This window comes from Parambassis ranga, chromosome 21 (assembly GCF_900634625.1).
Source record: "Parambassis ranga chromosome 21, fParRan2.1, whole genome shotgun sequence".
In the NCBI taxonomy this organism is placed as follows: Eukaryota; Metazoa; Chordata; class Actinopteri; family Ambassidae; genus Parambassis; species Parambassis ranga.
In genome coordinates this window covers 12,370,707-12,390,509 of record NC_041041.1, presented here as the reverse complement: position 1 = coordinate 12,390,509, position 19,803 = coordinate 12,370,707, and the positions used below count along the sequence as shown (strand labels likewise).

The 19,803-nt window shown below is 42.8% G+C and overlaps 2 protein-coding genes across 3 annotated transcripts; both read left to right on the top strand.

The window, feature by feature from the left end:
• Positions 1-282: 282 nt before the first annotated feature.
• On the top strand, positions 283-12,236 carry ttc21b (tetratricopeptide repeat domain 21B). Of its 2 annotated transcripts, none has more exons than XM_028393263.1 (30): positions 283-341; positions 431-498; positions 769-898; positions 978-1,088; positions 1,177-1,343; positions 1,425-1,547; positions 1,661-1,818; positions 2,701-2,785; positions 2,903-3,001; positions 3,098-3,293; positions 3,371-3,468; positions 3,568-3,768; positions 3,897-4,026; positions 4,124-4,281; positions 4,531-4,755; positions 4,836-5,074; positions 5,468-5,540; positions 7,854-7,964; positions 8,044-8,182; positions 8,371-8,477; positions 9,202-9,390; positions 9,601-9,711; positions 9,789-9,870; positions 9,968-10,118; positions 10,195-10,356; positions 10,443-10,638; positions 11,029-11,253; positions 11,351-11,471; positions 11,562-11,629; positions 11,709-12,236. In XM_028393263.1, the coding sequence occupies exons 2-30, from the start codon at positions 475-477 to the stop codon at positions 11,784-11,786; spliced, it is 3,957 nt and encodes a 1,318-aa protein (XP_028249064.1). In that variant the 5' UTR covers positions 283-341; positions 431-474; the 3' UTR covers positions 11,787-12,236. The 2 variants fall into 2 exon arrangements, with proteins under 2 accessions (XP_028249064.1, XP_028249065.1); XM_028393264.1 differs by having other exon boundaries at positions 323-341; positions 452-498.
• A 909-nt stretch (positions 12,237-13,145) lies between these two features.
• galnt3 (UDP-N-acetyl-alpha-D-galactosamine:polypeptide N-acetylgalactosaminyltransferase 3 (GalNAc-T3)) lies at positions 13,146-19,750 on the top strand. Its single transcript, XM_028394048.1, has 11 exons — positions 13,146-13,347; positions 13,603-14,143; positions 15,051-15,223; positions 15,704-15,853; positions 16,010-16,244; positions 16,314-16,431; positions 16,545-16,745; positions 18,378-18,509; positions 18,742-18,843; positions 18,927-19,079; positions 19,177-19,750. Exons 2-11 carry the CDS (start codon positions 13,647-13,649, stop codon positions 19,288-19,290), a joined length of 1,875 nt encoding a protein of 624 aa, XP_028249849.1. The 5' UTR covers positions 13,146-13,347; positions 13,603-13,646; the 3' UTR covers positions 19,291-19,750.
• The last annotated feature ends 53 nt before the right edge of the window (positions 19,751-19,803 follow it).

Sequence of the window (19,803 nt, the reverse complement as noted above, 5' to 3'; positions counted from 1 at the left end):
AACAGAGGTTCAACGTCTGTCAAGCCGGAGTACGAAGAAAGCCGAAGAAAGCGCAACGAGGCCACAACGCATTCGCGACATGCATAAGGTGTAAAGCGTGGAGCGTTGGTTGTTGCCATAGTAACTGGATGGTTTGCTCGTATTAAAAGAATGAACTCCGACTGGAGAAGCTGCCTCCCGATCTGTATTCATTGACTCCACAGCAAGATAGGAAAACATTACAGCGAAGTTTCCTCCAGCAGATATTGGAAAGAATTCCACTCAGCCGAGAATCCGCGATACGTTTAGTCATTGTGTTCCGTACGACCAAACTAAGCGCTGGAAGGACGTAACAGGTTGATGTAAGTGCAATTGTCATCAATTAATCGCTATCGGCTAAATGCCACAATTAATCGTGATTAATGTTTTTGCCAATATCGCCCAACCCTAGTATTCACGTCGTTTTTTGTAGCAGCACAGAAAGTTACAGCCAAGATGGAGGACGAAGAAACATCTTTGGTAAGTGAACACAAAACAGAACGGTTACAGGCGACCACGAAAGACACAGTAAAGCTGGAATAACATTTTTAAATGACATTTAGTTCCTATATGACAGGCGCTCAAAATGTTAAGCTAACAGTATTAATGCTTGTTGGTCGTGGTGACGAAAACGTTAACGATGTTACAGGCTAACGGGGTACATTTTTTGAATGCTCAGGCTGCATAAGCGTATTTTTCAAGTCATTGTTATATATCCACCTCATACTGTGTCTTCTTTTTTACCCACAGGCTTTGATTAAGTACTATTGCTATGAAAAGTATTTCAGTCACGCTGTAAGTGCTGCACAGACTGCTCAGAGGAAATTCGGCAACAGTTCCATCTACACTTTCTTCCATGCGTACGGAGTTCTCATGCAAGGTAAACTTGTACGAATCAAAACATTTCCTGGTCGCATAAGAATCTCACAATATTTATTCTTACCATGACTTTAATTCAGATCAAATTCAAGAAGCTGTAGCAGAGTTGGACACAATTAGAGATGATCGAGCTGTATCTCTGTGTACATTAATGGCTCTTGTCTATGCAGAGAAAAAAAAGACAAACCCAGGTAAGTCAACATAGTTCCTGTATTGTTAATCTTGACTATCTTAATGGATTAGATTCACTTATTGGCAATATTATCTTTGTATGTGCAGATAGAGAAGTGATTCAAGAACTAGATGCGAAAGTCAAAGAAGATCGTAAAAGTGCACCTCCTAAAAGTCTGTACCACGCTGGGACCTTTCTTTGGCTATTGGGGAGAAATGATAAGGCAAGGGAGTACACAGAGAGGATGATCAAACTCTCCAGTGGTTCCAAAGAGGTGAGATTTACATATGAATGAGAAATATATCTGAATGGAAGTGCATGGAGTGATGAGAGATCTTTTTTTAATGCTGTTTAGGGAATGGTCCTGAAAGCTTGGATAGACGTGACATCTGGGAAAGACGCCTATGCCAGAAAGGCTGGAAAATACTTTGATGAGCGCCTGAAAGAGAGAGCAGATGTTTTCGCCTTGATGGGAAAGGTGACCTGGGAAATGCACATTCAGATTAAATAGCCCTTCTTAGCAGCATCTGTAAAAGTTATGATGCTGATGATGTCATTTGACATATTTCCAACACACTCTTCCTGTTTTAGGCACATTACTATGAGTATCGCCAGAACTACTCTGGAGCATTAGAGATGGTAAACCAAGTGGTTGTGAGCTTCCCTGGGTTCTTACCTGCTCTCATCAAGAAGATGAAACTATTGCTCAGCCTTCAAGACTGGGAACAAACCATAGATGCAGCACACAGGTAACTGATTAGGTGCACCATATGCCAATCATTTAATTGAAAGTCTTCAACAATGGTAATGATGTGTCTTGGGAGATCAGATAGTGCAGAGACATTTAAAATCACCACCAGACATATGAGGGGAAAAAAACACAGTCTGCCTTTACAAATGGCTCAGCATTCAAGTGCAAATGAAACACCAACGTGATGCCTCAAACCAGTGCATACTGACTAAGCCATTGTTTGTGCTTTGCCCCACTGGAACTGAGCCAGTGCCAGACAGCATAAAAAGGCCTTTGAGCCAAAGTACTTGAATCACATACAGTTCCACGGAGTTGCTGTTCAGGTTTGCTGTGCAGGGTAAGGAACAATTACTCAGGTTGCACCAAAGTCAGAGCTGCTATGGTACCTATGCTGCAATGATGGCCTAAGCATTAATACAGTAATGTTAAGGTACACCATTACAGGTGCTCCATGAAAATGTATACACAATTTAAAAATGCAGAAATGTAACTACAGCTGTCAGTTAAATGTTAAATAGAAAGCAAAACATTTCCCTATGAAAGGTGGTGTAGTGGAAGTATACATTTCCACACAATGCTCATATATTTATACCTCCAAATTATACTAAAGGGCAGTATAATAGTGAGGGGACTGTGCTTACTTTCCAGCCCTACCTCACTGTGATGTTAAAACTGTGAAGAATAAACCTTAAACAGTATTCCTGTATATCATGTGGTTTCCTTTACTGCTCTTTTAGTTTTAATGTTATTTAACTGGCAGATTAACACAGCACTGCTGGAGTATCAGATATTCTATTTCTACCAATAAAAGAAATCCAAGCTCATTAAGTGTAGAAGATGGACTACTTACTTACTCACTGCACCTTGTGTCATGTTTCAGGCTTTTACAGAAAGATAAAAATAACCTGGAGGCCCTTCGGATGCTAGCTCTGCATTCTTTATGTAGAGATGGTGATATTACTGAGGTAAAAGACACACATTTTCACACTTTTTTCATAGGTTAGTGCATCAGAGTCAATATTCAATATGTTACATTTATGATGCAGCTGTGGTATGTTAACTTTTTATATCTCTATTGGCAGGCAGTAAAGCAGATTTCAAACCTCATCAGCAGCCTGGACATGCTGGAACCACACAACGCTGAGCTGTACTACAGAATGTCTCTAGCCTTCACCCGTGTTGTAAGACTAGTATTAATATCATTCTTAAAGCTCCAATTGTCATTATTGTCATTTTTGAAGAGTTAGTCTTTTTCTGTTGTTTTTGTTTTATTACAGTGTGGAAGAAATGAGAAAGTTATTGAGCAGACATTCAGAATGGTGGAAAGAGCCTTTACTGTGGCATCAGGCGACCCAGATTTAGCCACAGAGTTAGGCTACCAGATGGTACTTCAGGGCAGAATGAAGGAGGCTATGAAGTGGTACAAGACCGCCATTACCAACAGGGAGAAGACCAGTGTTTCAGCTTTGACTGGTAAAATGTAAAATTTTAATGATGCTACTTTGTGTCCACACATGCTCTCTAAAGTTTTTTTTTTTTTTAATATTTAGGTATAATTCGTTGCCAGCTGATAGAGGGCCAGCTGGAAGATGCGGAACAACAGTTGGAATTTCTTACAGAGATTCAACAGTCTATTGGAAAATCAGGGGTACGTTTTTTAATAGTATGCAGGGCTTATCATTACTGATATGATTGTGCCTTTGATACAGTACAGTCACCCCAGTGATGTATTTTTTGTCTCTGTTAGGAACTATTATACCTACGTGCTGTACTAGCAATGAAAAAACGTCGGTCCCAGGAAGAGGTGACCAACTTACTGAATGATGCCGTGGACACACACTTCTCCTCACTGCAGGGTCTGCCGCTTGGTGTGGAGTATCTAGAGAAGTTAAACCCCGACTTCCTCTTAGAGATTATCAAAGAGTATCTTGCTCTGTGTCCTGCAAAGGTACAATTGGGAGAATGTGCAAAAGAACCTCTTTCACCTGTTGTTTCGCACATTTCTGGATATCATGATTTGAATATTTTTACTTTGGAGGCTCATCATAAAACTCTTCTTTTCTTGTTCTTTTTTAGCCCCCTGCTCAGGGCCAGCCTCCTGCTCCTCAGCTCCAGCACTGTGTCACACTGTTGGACACTGTGGTCAAGATTGTGCCAGGTCTCCTTCAAGGGGTCTTCCTGCTAGCCAAAGTCAGATATCAGTCTGGTGAGTGCTGCAACAAAACAAACTTTTATTTATTTATTTGATTATTTACTTTTTTCTTTAAATAATGACATCGTAAATTGATTTTGTGTCTGTGCAGGCAACATTGAAGCTGCTCAGAGCAGTCTACAGCATTGCCTGGACCAATGCCCCTCTCATGCAGATGCTCATCTGCTAATGGCACAGATCCATCTGGTGCAGGGTAACGTGGCACTGTGTTCCCAATCTCTTGAACTCTGCCTCAGCCATAACTTTGAGGTAAAATCACCCTCAACGTGACACTGTTATTGCTTTCATTTGGCCACTGCCAAAAACAGAAGGGCTGTGTGAAGGCATTGTCACTCTACAAGTTTCTCAATCAGTGCCAGTGAGTTCATCTGAGTTAGACTGACATCCTGTGGTGAATGTTATTTCTTGCTTGAATCAAGAACTTCACAATTGATGCACTGGACCTTGTCCATAACGATTAAGCGGTTGTGTGTCTAAATGACTTGTTGTCCATTTCAGATCCGAGACCATCCCCTGTACCACCTAATCAACGCTCAGGCTAAGAAGAAAACTGGTGAGCTTACCGAGGCTATCCAGACATTACAGATGGCCATGAGTCTTCCAGGCGTCCGCAGAGCTGGATCCTCGTCCAAATCCAAAAACAAGAAAACAGAACTGAGCTCTGCGGACTGTGTCTCTGTCTTTTTGGAGTTAGCTGAGGCCCTGTGGCTTAATGGGGAACAGGTGAAATAATGACCTATTTCCATAACTAACACATCTACCCATGAACAAAACAGTACTTATTATTGTATTTATTATTTCAGCACGAGGCAGCAAAGGTAATGCAGGATGCCATCAATGAGTTCTCAGGAACCCCTGAGGAGCTCCGTGTTACTATTGCTAATGCGGACCTGGCCCTGCTGCGTGGTGATACTGAGCTGGCACTGAGTATGCTCAGAAACATAACCCCTGAGCAGCCCTATTACATCCAAGCCAAGGAGAAAATGGCAGACATATATCTGAACCACAGGAGAGAGAAACGTCTCTATGCAAGCTGTTACAGGTGAGAAGAGAATCTGGATTAGAATAGACAATGAAACTCACTAAACTCTAAGATAGTGGCTGAATAAATGAATTCAGTCTGAAACCTAATGGATTGTAAATGTTTGTCTGAACTGAAATAGTTGAAAGTTAATTAAATACACAGTTGAATAGTGGACCCACATGTCATTCAGTCTGCAGCAGAATTTAGGAGACCACAAAGTTAAGTTAAATGAAATAAAAGCTTAACTGAAGCTATTCATTCAGATGAAAGGAAATGTGCAGTTTCCTCCAGGCTTCCTCTCGTCTGTGATGTTACTCCTTATAGACAGCTCAGACGCAGTAAAGTATAACCGAACCACATGTGTCAACATAAAGAAGTATATCATATGTGTTTCTGCTGTCATCCCTACAGAGAAATGGTGGAGAAGCTGCCCAGCCCTCACACATATCTCTTACTTGGTGATGCCTACATGAATATTCAAGAAGTAAGTGGAACATGTGATTCAGCTCTGACATATTTTACCTTAAAATACTGCCACAAGTTGTTTTGATTCTCACCTTTCATTTAAGAGCAGTATGTTGAACTTGTGGTAATCAGTTGAGTTCATAGCCTTAGAAATGAGGTTTTTTTTACTTTAAGTCCAGCAGTTGTAGAGAATTTTACTTGCTTTTGTGTAGAAGTTGCCATCTTGGAACCTCAAAAAAGTGGTTTATGGCAACATCAGCACCAATGAGCTCTTCCTTTGTATTGAAGGGCAGTGAATTTGGAGGGTGTGACAGGTTTAAATCCACATTTCTGGATGGCAGCCATCACCAGCACTGACTCTCAGACAGGGCTGAGTTGAAAATCCAAATAGTCAAAACAGAAAAACCGCAAATGTTATTGACTTCCAGTCTTCTGCATAATCACTTAAAGAGCTGAACGGTGTATGTACCTAATATGAGCTGTGTAACAATTTCCTTCCTCCAAAGGCCACTAACTTACCAATCACTTCTCATAATTATAATCTATAAAACATACAGCTATGCTTCACAATTTCAGCATTTCTGATGAAGTGAGCAACCAAACTGAGAGGCGTAGAGTCATGACCTGTTTGCATAACACTGGTACTGCCACAGGGTGATCCTAGCATGTGTAATGATCATGCAATTTCTCAACACTGTACATTAGTAACTAAATCTTCATTGTCGACATGAAGTTAGAATATGTGTGCGCTGCAACAGTATGAATGAGACCACACAGTCGTAGCTCAAGCTACAGACACTCGGCGATGCACCTTTGAGGCTCCGTGCGCGCTCCCGCGACGAGATCAGTTTTTGGCAGACGATAACTTTTTTGGCACAAAACCGGCTGAGTGACAGAGCTGAGGGAGATTGTTGTTGTGTTGGCGCATGTGGCAACTTAAGAAAACCAGCGAACTGAATTAGCCTTTTTGTGTGAGACACAGCTCCATCTTTGAAGGAGTTTGCCGGTGACTACTAGTCAACAAATGCACTTTTTGGCACAACACCGGAAGACAACCGCAGCATGCTAACCACAGCCATCAATGTCGGAACTCAAAACATCGACAAACTACACAACTCCATAACTTAATAATACAACATGTTTCTCAGACCATTACAATACGTACATTATCTACATGTCTGAGCCTAAAATACGTCCCATATGAACATTTCCCCAGACAGCGAACAAACGAGTTATATCAACATAAACTCTTTAAACTGTCGCTGTGCGCTTTGAGGAGCTTTTAGCGTTTCTGCGCTAAATACACTGAAGGCAGACAGAAACAACCGTTTAACCAGGTAAACATCCATCCATTTAAAAGTGTATTTAAGCAGTTTAATGACATTATTACCTTATTGTAGCTGGCTTCCATTCAAAAGAACCGCGGCTTCGCTGTGGTCGTCTGTCCGAGGCGGTTCGGCTACACAGGTCACTGACGAGCCCGGTACACAGCACACAGATGATTTTTGTTGCTAATGGACCTGTATCCAACCGGAACCAAACCCTCTTTACGGAAGCTGCCATTATCACCGACCTGCATCGATATGACCGCGGTTCTCTTCAGCTCTCGCCGATATTAATCCTCGTTTGAGCTCTTGTTTTATCGCTCTCCTCTTTTCTTTTCTTCGTCTCTTCAGACATCACCTTTAAGTTCTTCAGTCTATTCGCTGCTTCACTCATGACTTTGAACTTTACTTCATGCTCCTGCTTCTTCTTGTGAATCTCCGGCAGATTAGAAGGCCACTGCCTCTGCGTATGCCTTGTCCTTTGATAAATGGAGAAGGATGTGACATATGCCGTGAAGTTGTCCCTAAAATCATTTTTAGGTACGGGTTCCTACCAGAACCCCAAAGTTTCCTGCAGGTGACACAGATGCAAAGAGAGTGTCTGTGGAGATGGAGTTGTCAAAGCATAATATTAGCAGCACAGCAAACAAATGCCTCATCACTTTAGTTGAAAAGAAGAGTCATCATGTTCAGTAATTTTTGACAATTGCAAAGTATGGCCTTTACTTTAGGGGAGACAGAGCAGAATCAGAGACAAGCATGTGTTGTCATGATTTTCTAAGCGGCAGCCTAACCTCAGAGGCTTGTTTACACATGTTTTGGTTGTGAGTGCATCACTGGAGGCCAGAGTAGATTGTCCCCACCTGACTTATCAGAGAGTGCATCTTTATCCAGACTGCCTCTTACTATAAAGCATGTGGCAAACTACATTGTTTACCTCATGCTCAACAACTATTTATAATATTTACAAAGGCAAATGACTTATGCTCATGTGTGTTTATCCACAGCCAGAGAAAGCCATTGAGGTTTACGACCAGGCTCTAAAGAAGAACCCCAAAGATGGTGCTTTAGCCAGCAAGATTGGAAAAGCTTTGGTCAAGACTCATAACTACATCAAGGTTTGTGTTGTACATGTATTTATGAGACTTCATTCCTAGACAGATTAACTAGTACTGACCAAAGACTGCTATTCCGCAGGCAATTAATTATTATGAAGCAGCCTTAAAGACTGAGCAGCAGAACTTCCTGCGCTATGACCTAGCTGAGCTCCTGATGAAGATGAAGCAGTATGAGCGCTGTGAAAGAGTCCTGCATGATGCTCTGGCCCATGAACCAGGTACTAACAGATGTCCATGTTTCATACACACTGAGTGTCCACACACACAATATTCACAATTAACATAGATTAGAGCAATTTGATGGGAAATACTAAGTGTAATGTTGCTACACTGCTTGAATTGGAAAAAAAGTGGTTAGTGATTTGTTTTCATGTGCTGGTTTTGTGTTGTTGTGTGTTTTTCACAGTGAATGAACTGGCTGCTCTCTCAGACGACTGCCGTTATCTGGTCCTGTTGGCAAAGATCCAAAATAAAGTAGACAAAAATGAGGAAGCTTTGCTCTCCCTACAAAAAGTAAGCGGGCTTCAGTTGTTGTTGTTCATTGAATCGAGGCTTACATGTAATCTGATCCTGTCAATTCTGATTTGGCCCACCTAAATATGTATTCATAATCAGATAGTGGTCTGATTTTTTGCAATGTGACCTCAGTTATATCCAAAATAATACTCACGTGTCACAGCTATTCCTCCACAAAAAGCTTGTCATTGTACACATGCTCTCTGGTGCCCAGTGCACAACAACTTGCACCTGATGCCTCCATGTTTATGTCTCTACAGCAGAATATTTTCACACTGTTTCTCAGTCCTGGGCATGTATCCTTCAAAAGACAGTCAAAGATGAAGGCCAGGTCTTTGTAGATGGGGGGTAGCTGCTGTTAAATGAGACTGTCTTGCCCTTGGAGGATTTCTTATTTCACAAGCTGTTGCAAGGTGCTGCTTATGTCACCAAGCAACCACAGCAACGTGTATTCCTTGGCTGAAGTTCAATGTGCGGCCAACCATCACCCAATGAATATTGGAATAAATCCCAACTGGTGCATCCTTAGCGACCAGGGCAAAGAAAGCTGCATTTCTCTGTCACAGTTTTGAAGCACCCATTTTGAATGGGACAGCTTTTTCACATTGCAATCAGTCTTTGAAGAAAACAGTCCCTGTATTGAGACACAGCTATTGGGTAGCTAAGAATTCTGAAAATGTCTGTACTTTGTTCTAATGATGATTATTGCTGTCGTTCATAGGCACGGGATGTGCAGGCCAAGGTGCTGAAGCGTGTGCAGTTGGAGCAGCCTGACGTTGTACCCATGCAGAAGCAACTTGCTGCTGAGATCTGTGCTGAAATCGCCAGGCACTATACAAGTCAGAGGGGCTATGAGAGAGCAGTCAAATTCTACAAAGAAGCTCTTGTGTATTGTGAGACAGATCGCAAGGTCAGTGCAGCTGAATCAAAAACGTTCTGTGTACTTACTGCAGCTGCAGTTAACAAGCATTGCTGAGACTCACCCTTGTGAGTGTAAAGTTTTGTGATCATAGATGCTGTTAGTTTGATTTAAGCAAAGGACCAGATTTATGTACTCTACATTGTATCAAGGATTTTGACACATCCGCCTTGTTCAAATGAATGCACTTATTGTTCTTAGGTGATGCTGGAGCTGGCCCGTTTGTACCTCACTCTGGACGACGTTGATGCGTGCCAGGAGCAGTGCAGTGACATTTTGAAGAATGATCAGTGCAATGAAGATGCAACTTTGGTTTGTTCTGCTCTTGTTCTACCAAATTATACCATATACTGTTTAGGAAGCAACTAATTCACATATTTTGCCCTTAGATGATGGCTGACATTATGTTTAGGAAGCAGGACTATGGACAGGCAGTTTTCCATTTTCAACAGCTGCTGGAGCGCAAACCAGGTACAACAAGGCCAACATATTTTGAACATAGAATGTAATTGATGATTTGAGTTTCTAAGTGAAAAGCTTCGTATCTTATCTCTGTTGTTTCTGTCAGACAACTACCCAACGCTGTCACGTCTTATTGATTTGTTGAGGAGAGCGGGGAAGTTGGAAGAAGTCCCCAGATTTCTTGATATGGCAGAAAAGCATTCTTCCAGGACTAAAACTGACCCTGGATTTAACTACTGCAAAGGACTTTATCTTTGGTAGGTTGCCTGAAAGTCCTAAGATTATGTGAACATTTGTTTTGGGCTTGTTGACTTAAACGCGTTTCCTGCACAGGTACACTGGAGAACCTAACGATGCTCTTCGGCACTTCAACAAGGCGAGAAAAGACAATGACTGGGGCCAGAATGCTGTGTACAACATGATTGAAATCTACCTAAACCCTGACAATGACACGATGGGAGGAGAGGTTTTTGAGAATTTGGATGGTGAAATTGGGTGAGTTTATCAACTGAAGTAGCACAGCAGGGCAAAAATATTAGATGATACATTAGACAGTGTATTCTTCTGTATCTCTCCCTTAGAAACTCCACAGAGAAACAGGAGTCAGAGCAGCTGGCTGTGAGAACAGCAGAGAAGCTGCTGAAGGAGTTAAAGCCTCAGACACCAGGGGGACACGTACAGCTCCGCATCCTAGAGAACTACTGCTTGCTGGCGACTAAACAGAAGGCCAATGTAGAGAAGGCCCTTAGTGTTTTCACAGAGATCGCAAACAATGAGGTAAGCAAACTCCAGATGGTGCACATGAGTTACATCACTCTCCCTTGTGTAAATATACCCATGGTAGATTAGGGTTTTTCCTAATGATAGTGGTACCATTATCAGACAGTATCCGGCTGAATTTCAATCATTTATCTCACTTTAATATAAATTGTATCTGTTAATGAAGTAAATAAATTGTGTAAACACAAAGAGGAGATATATGGATGTGCTAAAAGAGGACATGAAGTTAGTTGGTGTGAGAGAAGCAGATGCTGAGGATAGTTAGGTGGAAAGAGATGAGGCGCCGTGAGCTGTGGCGACCTGACAGGAGCAGCTGAAATACAAAGAAGATGAAACAGGATAGCAGTGGTTAATTCATTTTCACCAAAATGCTTTGGTTCCATTCAGAAGGACCACGTTCCTGCTCTGCTGGCCATGGCGACAGCCTACAAGATGCTACAGCAAACTCCCAGAGCCAGGAACCAGCTCAAACGCATAGCTAAGATGAACTGGAGCATTGTTGATGCCGATGAGTTTGAGAAGAGCTGGCTGCTCCTGGCAGACATCTACATCCCTTCGGGGAAGTATGACCTGGCCGGGGACCTCTTAAAGAGATGCCTCAACCATAACAAGGTCAGCCTGGAAATGCTGTCACTGCTGGACATAAAAATGACTGTTCTCTTTGTAATGCAGAACTTTAACTTTAACCCGCAATTGCACTCTTTTCCAGTCATGCTGTAAAGCTTATGAATATCAGGGCTACATAATGGAAAAAGAGCAGGCATTCCGTGATGCAGCACTCAACTATGAACTGGCTTGGAAATATGGAAATCGAACTAACCCAACTATTGGTATGTAAACCAGATTCTCAGGTCCACTTCTATTTGTATAAGCACAAGGAGAGGTACATTTCTAAGCTGTAATGTCTGCTTTAACTTTAGGATACAAGCTTGCATTCAACTACTTAAAAGCAAAGAGGCATGTTGATGCCATAGATGTGTGTCATAAGGTGAGACACCTGCTGACATTTACTCTTTAATCTGTTCAGTGTTGTCAACAGATGACTCATCTTCATTGTTTGTCCACAGGTTTTGGCTGCTCATCCAAATTACCCAAGAATGAGAAAGGACATCCTGGACAAAGCTCGTGCTGCACTGAGATCTTAGAGATCTGTGTGTGGGAAAGAGACTTATGAAACCAATGTTTTTGTAATAAAGTAGAGTGATTGGCTCCATTTATATTGTTTGGACTTAAGCGTCAAGTTAAGATTGTGCAGATTTAACTCTCATTTTTTTGGGAAACCCCTTAATTACATCTCTCTGTATTTCTTCGTGGACATGTGAATAGCTGGTTGCTGGCAAATCAAAGAGAAAACACTACACCAGTGAAAGAGGTTTGTCTGTCTTTCCTCACAAAGCCAGACATGAAGCGAGCATTTTTGGAGTGTAATATTAAGAGAATCCTGCAGAAAGGACAGACCCATAAGTAGCATTAAGCTTTATTTATCAAAAATTGAAAATCTGCTTTTGTATCATTCTCAATCATTGACACGTTCTTAAAAATATTCCTATAATATTTCCTCTTGTTTTCAAAAATAAAGTTTTTTTCTCATGTGATGTTTTGTGATTGTTTTATGATTTAATCAATGTGTAAATAAATCCTGACCTCACTTTACATCATCAGTGTCCATATACATAAACAGTGACGAGCGTGTCTGGGCCGAATGCAGGACACACAGCATTAAGCATGTTAATGGACATAATAAAGTGGATGCCTGGCGCGGTTAGGAAGCGGCGGGGAGCACAGTCACTACAGATGGAGTCACTGCGCGGCTCAAAGGCAGGCAGACTTCAAACTGGGCAGCGGAGCGGACTCCCTGCGCGTCTCCACTCTTGAAAGCATCCAGCTCTTTATGAACACCATCCGCTGCGGGGAGACCTCGGACATTTGGAGGATTAGGCTGCAGAGCGCGGCGGTGAGCGTCCGCTTTTGTAACTTTTATCAGCGGTAAGTCAAGCTCTGATTAAATGTTCTCTCCCACGCTGAGAGGACGCACAACTTTTCCAAATGAACGTCGGACCATGTGGGCTTTCAGTTTTCTGTCGGTGTTTACATAAATTGAAACTATATGCGCAAAGATGTGGAGGTTTCTCAGGGAGGATGTGATTGGATGCGGTGGAGTATGTCGCGTTCCTCCGTTATTTGTAACCCAGCAACTGTCCCAGTGAATGACCAGTAGAACAAATCCTATTAATGACACCATTTACTGACTCTGAGCTCCTCCTTGGAGAACAGTCTGCCTTCAGACGAAGAAGTAACTGCAGGCAACTTTGCGTTTTTCTATTTATCACGTTTATTTATCATGTTTGTTAAATTATATTTTTAAAAATCCAGTTTCTCCTCTTGTAATGGCCGCTGGAATACAACTTTAACTGTGGATGTACTACTTTGACACGCAGGACACTTCTCTGCGCAGGCGCACCCTGTACGTCACCGCCCTCTACCTGAGAGGAGCAGCACACCTGGATCCAACGAGACGGAAGTTTAGTGAGGTCTGATCGCAGAGCAAATCTTTTCTCTTTTTTTGTAGTCTCCACGGAAAGTTTCTTTGGAGCTGAAGCGACAGAACGGATCATCTCCACATGAAGCAGCATGCCAGGCGGTGGACTATCTGAGAGGGATTTTGAAGGACTTTTCAAATACTGACCTGTAGTTCAGCGACTCATGGTACGTGTTGTTTTCTTCTGAAGGAATCCAAAACCGTTGAGCTTGTTTGCTGATTTCAGGAGCCGATTTTAAAAAACCTGATGTAAAGATAGTAGCAGAGCAATCAGAGCAATTCATCAGGAAATTCTTCACATATTTTCATTTCACAGATCAAACAATAGAAATGGTAAAATGGTAAAGTGTGTGTGATTGTTACCTGTATTTAGTTTCTGAAGCTGATGGTCACATTAATTATAATTTATGGATTTATGACAGCTGAATCTCAGACCAAAGCCAGCCTGCTCTCCATTCATAAAAGGATGACAGCTCTCCGCAGAGTGCTCCGAAGGCGACTGCACCCACTTAAACTGGTGATAGTGGCCCTCGTCTTTGTCACATTTGTTTTCTTCATACAATGGGAAGTTGGCAGCCAAGGCCAGCAGGAGGACCCGTGGCTGAAGGAGATGGCAGTGAAGCGTGATTCCATGCTGGGCATGGTAATGGGAGCTGTCAATAACTTCAGGGATGCCATGCCAAAGATGCAGATCAGAGCTCCTGTACGTCAGCAGGATAAAGCAGACAGCGTGTCCTGCCTGCCGGGTCACTACACCGCTGCTGAGCTCAGGCCGGCTCTGGAGCGACCCCCCCAGAACCCTCTGTCCCCCGGAGCTGCAGGGAAACCTTTCCACACAGACTCACTGAGCCCCGAAGAGCAGAAAGAGAAGGAGAGAGGTGAAGAGAAGCACTGCTTCAACCTGTACGCCAGTGACCGCATCTCTTTGAGCAGAGACCTTGGAGCAGACACAAGACCACCAGAGTATGTAGACTACTGTCTCTGTGCTCCAGACAAACCTGTACAAATTATTCAACCATATCTAACTGATAGAACATAAAAATGATTGACATGGTTACTAAGTGTGACACGTTTAGTCCCTCAATTCATTGGATAATGATTATGTTATTTGAGCTAATAGACACTCAACATTAGCTGTGACATCCTAATATTATACTATGGTTGCCTAACTTCAGGTCCCCCAAACTACTGCACTCCTCATATAATAATTCACTAAATTACACATGTTTTGCTTTTGATTAATTCAGTAGTTTTTCACTTCCATTCATTGGAACCACATCACTTCATTGCACCACCTAGTGGATACAAAAGCATCCTTTGTGCTGTAAATCATTCCCATTACTCTTACTATTAAATGAATGCACTGGGCCCACGGTCACACTGCAAAATACCCTCATAGTTTATTGTATTAGAGTCTGAGTAATGTAACACTGGTCATATATAACCCCTCATATTTGCCTTTTGCAACTGTGGAATATGTCGGCCAGAAACCGCTGCGATGACTGTTCTGACTTTGTTTCAGCATGCCTGTCCAATTATTGTGGCCAAATTCAGGAAGAAGCACAGTTTTGTTTGGCAAATTACAGTACATCCAAGCACATGGAAGTCCAAGTACGTGTCAGTGTATTATATTCAGAACACAGCACAGACACTTATCCCTGTACTGGCCATCTCATTAGGGTGAATTACAAAGTCTCTCCTGCTCCAATATGGCAGGTATTTCAAAGGCTGCCACACATGTGGTGTCACAGCTGAAATGGACTCCCCACAGGGGAGAGCCTGCAGATGTAATAACTAGACTATTGTGCCACTCAGGAACTGCACAGGATAGTCAGATCTTTGTGCTTTTTTTCCCCTCTTCTTGATGCAGATGTATTGAGAAAACCTTCAGGCGGTGCCCCCCCTTGCCGACCACCAGTGTGATCATTGTGTTTCACAATGAGGCTTGGAGCACTCTGCTAAGGACTGTGTACAGCGTCCTCCACACCTCCCCTGCTATTCTCCTCAAGGAAATCATCCTAGTGGACGATGCCAGCGTGGATGGTAAAAAAAAACAAAAAAAAACAACCTCAATAGGGTCCTTCAGGACCGCCCTGCTCTCTTTTTGGATTTGATTTCATGCAGCGTGTTGGGTGGGCAGCTCTTTGAGTGCAGTGGCACATGCAGAGAGGAGATCCCTGCTCCCTCTGTGGCCCATGAAGTGGGTTACAACAGGAAGCAGGGGGCTGCTAGTGAATAGTTTCCTAAGAGGAATCAGCAGTGGTCATGTGTAGAAATTGAACAGCGAGTTAAATCTTGTAAATAGTTCAAACTAATTGTTGGACATGCAGGAAATGCAGTCACATTCTGAACTCACTTATTTGTTGGGTGAAGGCCACAAGTGAAGTCCTGCTGCACAACAGGTTCCTTTTTAAGAAGGGAGGGAGGCAGCTTTGATCTTTTTTATCTGTCTGAGTCTTCTAAGCTGAGCTGTTTATACATTTGTTTGAGTGTTCGTGTCTAATGGATATCCCGTACTTTCAGATGTGCTGAAAGATGAGCTGGATGAGTATCTGAAGCGGCTAAACATTGTGCGAGTTGTCCGCCAGCGAGAGAGGAAAGGACTGATAACAGCTCGTCTGCTGGGCGCCTCCGTGGCCACCGGTGACACACTCACCTTTCTGGATGCTCACTGTTAGTCAATACCACTGAAACTGGTTTCCACACCTTAAAGTTACACACCCGTAATCTTTGCTCTTCGTCAAAAGGTTGAGACGAGACTATCATGTCAGCTACTTAGTGGCTATGATTAGGAAATGAGTTGAGTCTCCCCTGTGCGTGTCTTAACAGGTGAATGCTTTAATGGGTGGCTGGAGCCTCTGCTAGCCAGGATAGCGGAGAACCACACTGCAGTAGTGAGTCCTGATATAACCACAATTGATCTCAATACGTTTGAGTTCATGAAGCCGTCCCCATACGGTCAGAACCACAACCGGGGAAACTTCGACTGGGGTCTTGCTTTTGGTTGGGAGAGTCTCCCAGATCATGAGAAGCAACGAAGGAAGGATGAAACGTTCCCCATCAAGTAAGCAGAAAATGTGCATGAACATCAGCTTCATATGATCCTCGTCTTTAAAACAAAATGTCTCCACAGGACTCCCACATTCGCTGGTGGCCTCTTCTCCATCTCTAAAGAGTATTTTTATCACATTGGAAGCTATGATGAAGAAATGGAAATCTGGGGTGGTGAGAACATTGAGATGTCGTTTAGGGTAAGAAGTCTGGTGTATTTATGAGTGGGCCTGTGAGTCCTCCCTGCTGCACGGGTGGGTCTAACTGCATATCATTATATGTCTGTTTTCTACTGTGTCCCATTAACCTGCAGGTGTGGCAGTGCGGCGGACAGCTGGAGATCATCCCCTGTTCCATTGTCGGTCATGTTTTCCGCACCAAAAGCCCCCACACCTTTCCCAAGGGTACGCAAGTGATTGCTCGTAACCAGGTTCGACTGGCTGAGGTCTGGATGGACGAGTACAAGGAGATCTTCTACCGTCGAAACATGCAGGCCGCGCAGATTGCACGAGACGTGAGTAGTGTTTCTCTCTCTTTTTCTCGCTCTTTTTTTAAATGCAGGGATTCATAAAGGAGCTCTCTCATCTCGACATGTTTGTATAAACATAAACATATACAACCATGCCACTCATTATCCCCCAATGAAGACAAGTTGCCTCTTGCATGTGAAATACAACAAGCATTAAGTCTGATTATGTCTTACTTAAGGTACTCTGCAGGGGGAAGCAAACACTCCCCATAATGTTTCACAATTGTAATTCTCAGCGCATGAACTCTGCACTCTCTTCTAAGAAATGGGGAGGAATAGATCAGCCATGAGGGGATGAAAGCTGTTAACAGACAGGAAAAAAGGTGGCCCGGAGGAAGTCGGCTCTAGTAAATGACACACTCTCCCTGCACTTCTCAACATGCGGTCCCTTAGGTGCCATAAACATGTCCCTCAGGGCTATACCTCATAGAGTGGGCCAGCCGTCTCCTGCTGGCTTCAAACAGGCGCTCCATCATCAGCAGCTTCACAGAATCCACTGCAGCAGCTATCAGTGTGTCACTAGTGTCCTTGTCATTATAGTGAGGGCTCTCATTATTTAAGAGGTGCCTGCAAATCCTCTTAAATGTGCTGTTAGTCTTCAGTTTAAAAGGAACAGCAATCAAATACTTGTCTGTGCTTAATTTAACCAATGAGTCATTAGGGGCACTGGAGCACAGTCGCCAGCTTCAGAATGTGATGATGATGATAATCAAAAGAGCATCTAAAAAGGATTATCATCATCTCTCAGTGTGTTTATTTGTTTTTGTGATTAAACACTAGTGATTTTTAGATGTTTTTAGGATGGATTTTTACCCTGGAAAATGAGGAAAAAATGGCAAAATGAAAAAACAAAGTGTCATCTTGGAGATTAAGAACAAATATTCTCATTTTAGTCAAAAGAAAAATGCCACAACAGCCGCGAGCTGAAATATTTGTTGTAGCTTCATATTAACAGAATAAACATTAAAATGCTGCACAACATGAGCTTTTGAACTGACTACACATCAGCAAAGGTCAAAACAGGTCAGACAAAAGCACATGTGCTGACATGTAACCTGATAAACAAGAATAGAACTGAACAGATCTTTCACATTACCGCAAGAGCTGTTTTTTGTCATACAAATACTGGAAACGGCAATCAATGTGTCACCTATATCCATGGGATAAATAAGGTATCATTACAGCTTTGTGCTGCTCAGAGTTGGAGGTAATATGTGTGACCTCTGTCACACAACAGGTGGTGTGGTGGTAGAGGTGTGCTATCCAACAAAAGCTGAAGGAACGTCACCAACCTGACCACCAACCTGACCAACCTGACTCCCAAAGCACTGCCGGCTCTCTCTACGTCATCAGCACTGAAGGCTGCAATAATGCACTGTTTATCAGCACTTTTGTCTATGTGTGTTATTAACTGAGTCATACACACACTTCACATTCTGTTATGAACTAGTTCTGCCCTGGTCATTTGCAACATCAGTGAAGTGCAGCATGAGCCCTGCAGAGATAATGTTACCAGCTTTGTGGATGCTTTCATTACAGTGTAGGTGACCTGTTCATGGTGTAAACTACAGTTCTGGTTCACTTCACTGTCATTGTTTGTCTGTCTTGTTGTTACAGAGGACTTTTGGAGATATCTCCAAACGTGTGGACCTCCGTGAACGGCTGCAGTGCAAACCCTTCTCCTGGTACTTAAATAACGTTTATCCAGAAGTCTTCATGCCTGATCTCAACCCACTCCGCTTTGGCTCAGTAAGATCACACACACCTCACCAACAGCTCTCCTCTCTCCAAACCTCACAGCTCTGTCTAGCCACTGTGGGTTTCCACTTGGTTTCTCCAGAGGGTACAGAGCAGTTACAATTTAACACCACTGAAAGCACTCCAGAGGCTAAAGTTGTTTGAACAGCTTGCTCTGGATGTTAGTTTTTCATTTTGTTTCCTCTCACTGCCCCCCCCTCCATTCCCTGCTCCTTCTCTGTAGGTGAAAAATGTGGGCAAGGACTCATGTCTGGACGCTGGAGAGAACAATGAAGGTGGGAAACAGCTGATCATGTACCCATGTCACGGTATGGGAGGAAACCAGGTCAGTAAAAAAAAACGTCAAAGTGTGACAAAGAAAAAAAGAGTGACTCACTATAGTGGTTTGCATCTTTGGTATGTTTCTAGTATTTCGAGTACTCCACACATCATGAGATCAGACACAACATTCAGAAGGAGCTGTGTTTGCACGGGACAGAGGGGACTGTGAAGCTGGAGGACTGCCAGTACAAAGGCAGGAACACATTTGTAGGAGTAGAGCAGAAATGGGAGCTAAAAGATGTGAGTTTGGTCTTCTCTTGTGCACGATTTTCACCTGTGTTACGATGTTTTTTGTTTTTTAAAGGAAGAAAGTAATGGTTTCCTTCTCTTCATGTAGAACCAGTTATTCTACATCCCAGGGTGGAACATGTGCCTGAGTGCCCGGCATGAGCACCCCTCTCTGGTTCTCTGCAACCCCTCAGACAGATACCAGCACTGGACCTTCAGCTGAGTGTGCAGATAGCACTACACTATACTGTATGCAGTTAACATGCAAGTTGTTTTAGAGTCATGATCGAGGTTTAATTTATTTTTATACATAGAAGAACTGAACTGCTGCTGCTGGAAAGTTTGGACTTTAGAAGAAGTCATTGGGAAGATTCTCGGAACAGTGAAGATGTTGACAAGTGCCTCTTTTTTGTTTTAGACATTTTTTTAACAACCAAATCATGCAGTGTAGGATGTTTATAGCCAGCACAGATTTTTGTTTTTGTTTTTCCAGGGTGACATACCTAAAATAAATAAAGCAGATCATGTAGGGTGGCTATGTAAGAGGCTGTGCACCAAAGAGAAAGTGAAACCCTGACACACACAGATGATGTGCATTGTCCCTTTAAGATATATTTCCTAGGATGAAAATATTTGAAATGTTTGGTACCGTCCGGTTGGATGTATGTATTTTTTCTCCGGGGTGGGTGGGGGGTGAGTGGTTGGGGGATGGGTGCCGGTGGGCTTTCTGTTGATA

Excerpts from the sequence above, each read along its gene's own strand:
- ttc21b (XM_028393263.1), top strand. The coding sequence starts at position 475 with ATGGAGGACGAAGAAACATCTTTG. Across the intron at positions 2,786-2,902 it reads GAGATGGTGATATTACTGAG|GCAGTAAAGCAGATTTCAAA; the intron begins GTAAAAGACACA and ends CTCTATTGGCAG. Across the intron at positions 11,254-11,350 it reads GATGCCTCAACCATAACAAG|TCATGCTGTAAAGCTTATGA; the intron begins GTCAGCCTGGAA and ends ACTCTTTTCCAG.
- galnt3 (XM_028394048.1), top strand. The coding sequence starts at position 13,647 with ATGACAGCTCTCCGCAGAGTGCTCCGAAGGCGACTGCACCCACTTAAA. Across the intron at positions 15,854-16,009 it reads CACCTTTCTGGATGCTCACT|GTGAATGCTTTAATGGGTGG; the intron begins GTTAGTCAATAC and ends GTGTCTTAACAG. Across the intron at positions 18,510-18,741 it reads ACCCACTCCGCTTTGGCTCA|GTGAAAAATGTGGGCAAGGA; the intron begins GTAAGATCACAC and ends CCTTCTCTGTAG.